Source organism: Ahaetulla prasina, chromosome 13, assembly GCF_028640845.1.
Source record: "Ahaetulla prasina isolate Xishuangbanna chromosome 13, ASM2864084v1, whole genome shotgun sequence".
In the NCBI taxonomy this organism is placed as follows: Eukaryota; Metazoa; Chordata; class Lepidosauria; order Squamata; family Colubridae; genus Ahaetulla; species Ahaetulla prasina.
This window is the reverse complement of record NC_080551.1, coordinates 11,015,858-11,023,106: the sequence shown is the minus strand read 5'-3', so window position 1 is coordinate 11,023,106 and position 7,249 is coordinate 11,015,858. Positions and strand designations below refer to the sequence as shown.

Below are 7,249 nucleotides of genomic sequence, written 5' to 3'. Positions count from 1 at the left end.
TTATCCCAGCAGATCCTTCCTCCTTCGCTCTCCAGGTCGATCCCCCCCCCTCCGCCTCTCCTCTCTTAAACGCCTCCAGGACTTTTTTCCTGCTTCGGCTTGGGGAGCTCAGTTTTCGGGAAGCCGACAGCGTCTCCGACCCGGCAGGCAGGCAGGCAGGCGGGCGAGAGCTCCGGCCCTCGGAGGCAGGGGCCTCCTCCTCCTCTCCACCCCGCCCGTCCCGCCCCTCCTGCCCCCGCCCCGCCGCACGATGGTGAACTAAGCCGCGGGGAGATGCGCGGCCAGAGTCTTCGGCCCGGGCCCCGGCGGTGGCGGCGGCGGCTGCAGGAGCAGCAGCAGCAGCAGCAACTCAGTCGGTCGCACCAGGCTCAGGAGCCGCAGCAGCCAGGCCAGGCGGAGCGAGCGGGCGGCCGCCGCGGGCTGCAGCAGCCAAGCGAGCCACGGCAGCACTAGCCCCAGTGAAGGAGGCGGAGCGGAGGCGGAGGCGTCCGAACAAAGCCCGCTTTCCCCGGCACGGCGGCAGCAGCAGCAGCAGCAGGAGGAGGAGGCGGAGCAGCAGCGCCCCTATGGCCGCGGCGCTCTCGCCCACCAGGCTGCCTTGCCCTTCCCCGCCGGGGAAGCTCAGCTGGGCCGGCTAGGGAGAGAGCGAGAGAGGCAGCCGGGGCCGGGGAACCAGCCTGCCCCGGAGCGCTGGGCGCTCTCGGGCCAGGGCCGAGGCCCGGGACGGGGAGAAGGAGCTGCAGCAGCAGCAGCAGAAGGAGGATCACCAACCGTCCCGGCTGAGTTGAGGTGGGGGGACTAAAAGGGGGAGAGGAGGCGGCCAGGAAGCCATTGCCGGGGGTCTCCCGAAGCACAAAGGCGGAGGAAGGGGGCGGCCGGCCGGAGAGCAAACGCGGGCCTGGCCTCGCCCGCAGCCGGGAGGAACTTGCGGAGGAAACGGGGCGCCGGAGGGGAAGAAGCGGCTGGAGAGGCGGCTGGAGACGGGGCGGGGGGGGGAGTGGTCGTCCGGGGAGCTAGTTAGCTAGCTAGCTGGGCGGGGAGTGGGCTGGGCTGGGGGGCTGCGGGCCGGGCTGGGTTTCCAGCGAGGCGAGCCCAGGGGGAAGTGGGGGGGCCCTTGAGCCTTGTCTTTGGGGAGCCCCCCGGGCGCGCTGAGCAAGGGGGTGGGGAATGGCTGGCAGAAGCCGCCGCTCCTGGCTCAGCGTCTTGCTCGGTCTGGTGCTGGGCTTCACCCTGGCTTCCCGGCTCATCTTGCCCCGCGCTTCGGAGCTGAAGAACGTGGGACATCGGCGCCGCGCCAGCCTGGAGGGCTGCAAAAGGCGAGGGGGCGGCGGCGGCAGCGGCGGGTTGCTGCTGCTGCCCAACCGGGACTCCCGAGGGGCCCTGCTCTGGCACCCGGACCCTGCCCAGCCTCGGAGCGAGAGCTCGCCGGCTAAGAACTTCCTCTTCGTCGGGGTCATGACGGCCCAGAAATACCTGGAGACCCGAGCCGTGGCAGCCTACAGGTGAGACCCTCGCCCCCCTCCATCCCCGCGCCGCCCCTGGAAATGGTGTGTGTGTGGTGGGCGGGTAAGATTTGGGGTCCCGCTTTTCACCCTTCTGAACTGAATGCCGCCCTATTCAGTCCCCCTTTTTCTCCCCCTCCTCTTGTTCTTTATTCCCCTCTCCCCATTTGCAAGCTATCTTTGGGGGTCCCCAGAAGAACCATAGGTACCTTGTAAGGCACTGTTCTCCTTCCCTCCCTCCTTGGCGTTCAGGCGCATCCAGGAATTCAATGCACAAAGGGTTTCTCCCTTCAGTGCTGCTGGGGGCCCTTCGTTTGGGGGGGGGTGTTGAGAAAATATGGGCTTGCATTAAGGGGGATTTTGAACCCCGCCTGCCCCACTCAAGCCTATCACACTTCCCTTGCAAGTTTCAAGCAGGCTGTGCACATGCCGGCTTTTCTACAAACCTATTTTATTAAGCAGGAAGGCAATAATCCGATCTTCTTGATACTCTTAAGAATAGTCTTGTCTTTACATCTGTGTTTCACGCTCAGCCCTGCTCTACGCTTTTCCGTGCCCTCCCCCCTTCGCCCCAATAAAAGGGATAACTTCCTCTCTGCATAATTTATTTGAGCCGGGAGTTGATCCCTTTAACAGGAGAGGAAAAACAATACTTCCCCCCAAGACTCTATTGACTGAAATGGCTAAGAATGGGGGGGGGGGAAACAAAACCTTTGAGGACCCATCCAAATGTGGAAAAGCCAAGAGATTTAAATAAAACGGGTAGGGGTGCGCATGGTGACGTGGATCATCATGGTGATTTCAGACCCCGAAAGTGTGAAGTTTTGTGCAGCCCGATGAATATACACCCTCTTTAGCAATTCCAGTTGACCGGATCCCTTCTTCGATTTGCCAGGTCCACCAAACTGGAGATGGTCCTTTAAGGCAGAGATCTCCAACCTTGGCAACTTTAAGCCTGTCAGACTTCAACTCCCAGAATTCTTTACTGGCTGGGGAATTCTGGGAGTTGAAGTCCGACAGGATTAAAGTTGCCAAGGTTGGAGACCCCTGCTTTAAAGCATGCCCCAAGAAAATAACTGAACAGTTTTATGTGGGGAGTGACGAAACTGGCTAGACACACACAATATAACCTGGGAGGAGAAAGAAAGGGGTGGGGGGTGGGGGAATCATTCTGCTTTTAATGGTTCTTCTGGCCAAAACCAGTGTTAGTAATTGCTTCAGGGCCTTGCGATTTTTGTTTTAAGTTTGCGTTCCCTTTCTCTCGTGGGGGAAAAAAAAAGAGAAAGAGTCCATTTCATTTTGCAGGGAAGAGAGGGTTCTGTTTCCTGCGCATATTATATATCAGCTTTTTGGCTGCTCGTGGCACTCTGGAGATGTACAGATGATTGGACTGGGAGATGCTGGAAAGGTCCCATCCATTTCCCAACCCAAAGCTGCAGGAGACGACAGTACCGTACCTACGACAGCACCCCCACTCTCTCCCCCCACCCCCACCCCCGTTTGGACGTTCTCCAGATGTGTAGCTTTCAAATCCCAGATTCTGCATCTGGAATGACTCTTGCTGGAGATTCTGGGAGTAGTCCTTCCCAGATCAAGATAGGGAAGGCTGTCCTGCAGCATTGTTCCATAAAATTGATTTTTAAAAAAAAGTCATCTGTCTTTATAGAGAAATGGTTTTTAAAAGAGAAGACTTTGTGTGTTCACCAGATCTATTCCACCACCCTGAATTTCAAAGGCATTAGAATAGAACAAGGCTAGAAGGAACCGTGGAGGTCATATCATTTCAGACAAGTGGCTGTTCAGTCAACCTACAGGGATAAAGCACCTACAACTTCTGGAGGAAAGCTGTTCCACTGGTTAATTGTCCCCATTTCTTACTTCCAGGTTGCTTCTCTCATTGATTAGTTTCCATCCATGGTTTCTTGTCCTTGCTTTCTGGTGCTTTGGAAAATAAATTGACCCCCCTCTTCTTTGTGGCAGCCCCTCAAATATTGAAACACTGCTATCATGTCACCCCTAATTCTTCTTTTCTTTAGACTAGCCGTACCCAATTCCTGCAACCATTCTTCATATGTTTTAGTTTCCAGGCCTTTGATGGAGAATTTCAGGCTGGAGAAGTCTACCTTAAAGGGGTCCTAATAACCAGAGGTTGTCTCAGTGGTGTCAGTGATGATAGGAAGATATATTCTTTACACTACTGATGCCTATAATCCCTATATTAGTTAGTGAAGAGGAATTGTGGAGAAAAAGCAGGGGTCACACAGGAATTATATGAGAAGGCGCCGTCTCTTGGTAACTCATAAATTTTTCTAGCCTGAAGTTTGTCTTACTTTTTTTTTTTCTTGGTTGAACCAAAGCTGGAGAATTAGCTGCTGCTTATGGTGGAAAATAAGGGACATGATGGCTCAGTGGCTAAGATGCTGAGCTTGTCGATCGAAAGGTCGGCAGTTCAGCGGTTCGAATCCCTAGTGCCGCGTGACGGGGTGAGCTCCCGTTGTCCCAGTTCCTGCCAACCGAGCAGTTCAAAAGCACATAAAAAATGCAAGTAGAAAAATAGGGACCACCTTTGGTGGGAAGGTAACAGGGTTCTGTGCACCTTTGGTGTTGAGTCATGCTGGCCACATGACCACGGAGACGTCTTCGGACAGCACTGGCTGTTTGGCTTTGAAATGGAGATGAGCACCGCCCCCTAGAGCCGGGAACAACTAGCACATATGTGCGAGGGGAACCTTTATCTGTGGTGGAAAAACAATGCTTTGGACAAGAACATGAGTTTTGGGAGGACGGAACTGATCTTCACTGCTCAGTTATCTCCAGAACAAGCAAACAATTGTCTCTTTATTATTCCTGACAGCTTATCAGCTAAAGCAGGGGGGTCAAACTCGATTTCATTGAGCGCCACAGTTGGTTTGTGTTTCAGCTCGGGGGGAGCCCAGGGGAGCATGGCCAAGGTGGGCGTGGCCATCTTGATGTCACTCATGTCAGGGGCGCCTGTGGTTGCCCGAGCACTCTGCCAGCGAAAACGGCTTCCTGAGCTCCGTTTTTGGCTGCAACGGCCTCCTGCAACCCTCTGCCAGTGAAAATGGAGCTGGGGAGATTCGCATTTCCAGGGTGGCCCTGGCAGGCCAGATCTAAGCACCCCATGGGCCGTATGAAGCCCCTGGGCCTTGAGTTTGACACCCCTGAGCTAAATCATCCTTCTAGAAAAGTGATATTGAGATACTTGAGGGTCACACTTTAAGACGCCTTGTTCTATCTCCAGATCCCTTTGGTGCAGGGGTGAAATGCTCCCGGTTCAGACCGGACCGCCTGATCCGGTAGCGATGGCGGCGGGTGGTTCGGAGAACCAATAGCAAAAATCCCTGCCCCTCCCTGCATGCCTTTTCAGCCGAAGAGGTTGTAAAAAAAAAAACCACTTTAAAAAGGTTCTGAAGATCCCAGCTGAGTTGCCTGATCGTCAGAGGCTTTTTTTTTCCCTTTTAAAGGCAGTGCTTTTAAAAGTAAAAAAAAAAAAAAGTTGGCCACGCCCACCCGACATTACCCCCCCCACCCCGCCCCCACCAAGCCACACCCACAGAACCGGTCGTAACAAAATTTTGCATTTCACCCCTGCTTTGGTGTCATCATTGTAGTGTCCTTGTTCCCACAAAGTTCCGAGCGACTCATGTTCATGTACTAAATCGTAAATTTACGGTGAGAATTCTGGCAGGGAGCAAATCTGTAATTGAAACCAGCCTATTTTCTTCCTCCCCTCCCCCCAACTTTTTTTTTTTTAACTGGCGTGGAAGCTTTTAACTGAAATTGGGAAATCACTGGTTTCTTTTTCTCCACCTCACAACCGCCACGCCACCTACCCACCCTCAAAAATGAAAGGGAGACCCCTTCTGCATTTTGATCAGGGACTCTAAATGCTCCCTGAGCAAATACATAAGCAGAGCATTGACGACGTATATGCCAAGAGAGACAAGGGAACCTTGTTTCATGTCGGCCTATCTTAGCGAGCGCTCCCTTGCGATTGTTGGAAATGGTCGTTTGGCAGCAAACCAGGACCCCACTCTTGGGTCCGCTGGAACAAAAACCCAGTTCTTGGAGGTTGTAGGGTCTCTCTCTCTTTCTCCCCGCCCCCCTCATTTCAGCTGCTTAGGTTTTCCCTCCACTGGCAAAGCCAGCGGAGATTTGAACCGGAGTGGTGGTGATCTGCGTACAGAATAACTGTACGCTAGAGTGAAAATGTGGTTTGTTTAGCGGCTGGGCGGGTTGCAAAGCCCCCCCCCCTCCTTGGCTTGTAAAAAAAAAACATGGTTTGAGACCAGCATGTTGGGTAAACTGGTTGTATTTTAGCTAGTAAATGATGGTGAATCAGATCCTAGGGTGATGTGTAACTCATACCACTAATTTACAGCTAATCAGGAAGATTTTTGCCATCTAGTTGATGACTAGAAATATCTTTTCTTTACCCTGTCTGCAGAATTTCCTGCCCTCCCTCCCTCTCTCCCTCCCTCTTTCTCTCTCTTTCACACACACACACACACACACACACCCCTATCATCAATCTATCTGTCTCTATGTATCTAATCATCTATCATCAATCTATCTGTCTCTGTATGTCTGTCTATCTATCAATCATCTATCATTCTGTCTGTTTGTCTATCCCTATCATCTCTTATCTATCATCAATTTATCATCTATCATCAATCTGTCTCTGTCTGTCTATCATCAATCATTCTGTCTTGTCTGTCTATATCATCTATTATCAATCTATCATCTATCATCAATTTATCATCTATCATCAGTCTATCTGTCTCTGTCTGTCTGTCTATCTATCTATCGATCATCTATCTCTATCATCTATCTCTATCTATCTATCTATCTATCTATCTATCTATCTATCTATCTATCTATCTATCTATCTATCTATCATCATCTAGCTACCTAGCTATCTAGTTCTATCTATCTGTCTGTCTGTCTGTCTGTCTATCTATCTATCTATCTATCTATCTATCTATCTATCTATCTATCATCTATCTATCTATCTATCTATCTATCTATCTATCTATCTATCAATCTATCTATCTATCTATCTATCAGTATATGTGTAGGCACGCTCACAACTCCCACCCCCAAACTCCCACCATAAGCCACGTCCTCATTGGAAGATTTGCCTCCTCGTTTCAGAGACCACTAATTTGATGATTCAATAGCACCATCGAGGTTATTTGAAGAACGAGAGACAAGGCCTTATTAGACCGACCGTTCGACTGTTTCTGCTCTCTTGTAACTTTCAGACATAAAATTGTTCAAGGCAGAACATGGTGGCCAACCCTATGATGCTTAATCTGTGTCGTTGTCCCTCTTGGGTGCTCCCCAATGTAAGAAGGATGCAACTTTTTTCAGGGAGCAAGCTGGAATTAAGAAATCCAGTGACAAATAACTCTAATTGCTGGTTTGCTTTTAGAAGAGCTATTATTACATGTGGGCCATAACATGATGCCTTCTGCAACGGGTACTGTTCACCAAATACTGCAGCGTTGGTTGTTCAAGCTAGCTCAGGGGTCACCAACCTTGGCAACTTTAAGTCTGTCGGACTTCAACTCCCAGAATTCTTTGCTGGCTGGGGAATTCTGGGAGTTGAAGTCAGGGGGGTCTGGGAGTTGAAGTCAGGGGGGTTGAAGTCAGGGGTCTCCAACCTTGGCAACTTTAAGCCTGTCGGACTTCAACTCCCAGAATTCTTTGCTGGCTGTGGAATT

General features: G+C 51.5%; 1 protein-coding gene across 1 annotated transcript in view; it reads left to right on the top strand.

Moving 5' to 3' along the window:
- Window positions 1-1,060: 1,060 nt before the first annotated feature.
- Window positions 1,061-7,249, top strand: part of CHSY1 (chondroitin sulfate synthase 1) — a 125,238-nt gene continuing 119,049 nt past the window's right edge. The window contains exon 1 of the mRNA XM_058156175.1: window positions 1,061-1,502. Coding sequence (XP_058012158.1) covers window positions 1,168-1,502 — 335 coding nt within the window. The 5' untranslated portion in view covers window positions 1,061-1,167. The remainder of the gene's footprint in view (window positions 1,503-7,249) is intronic.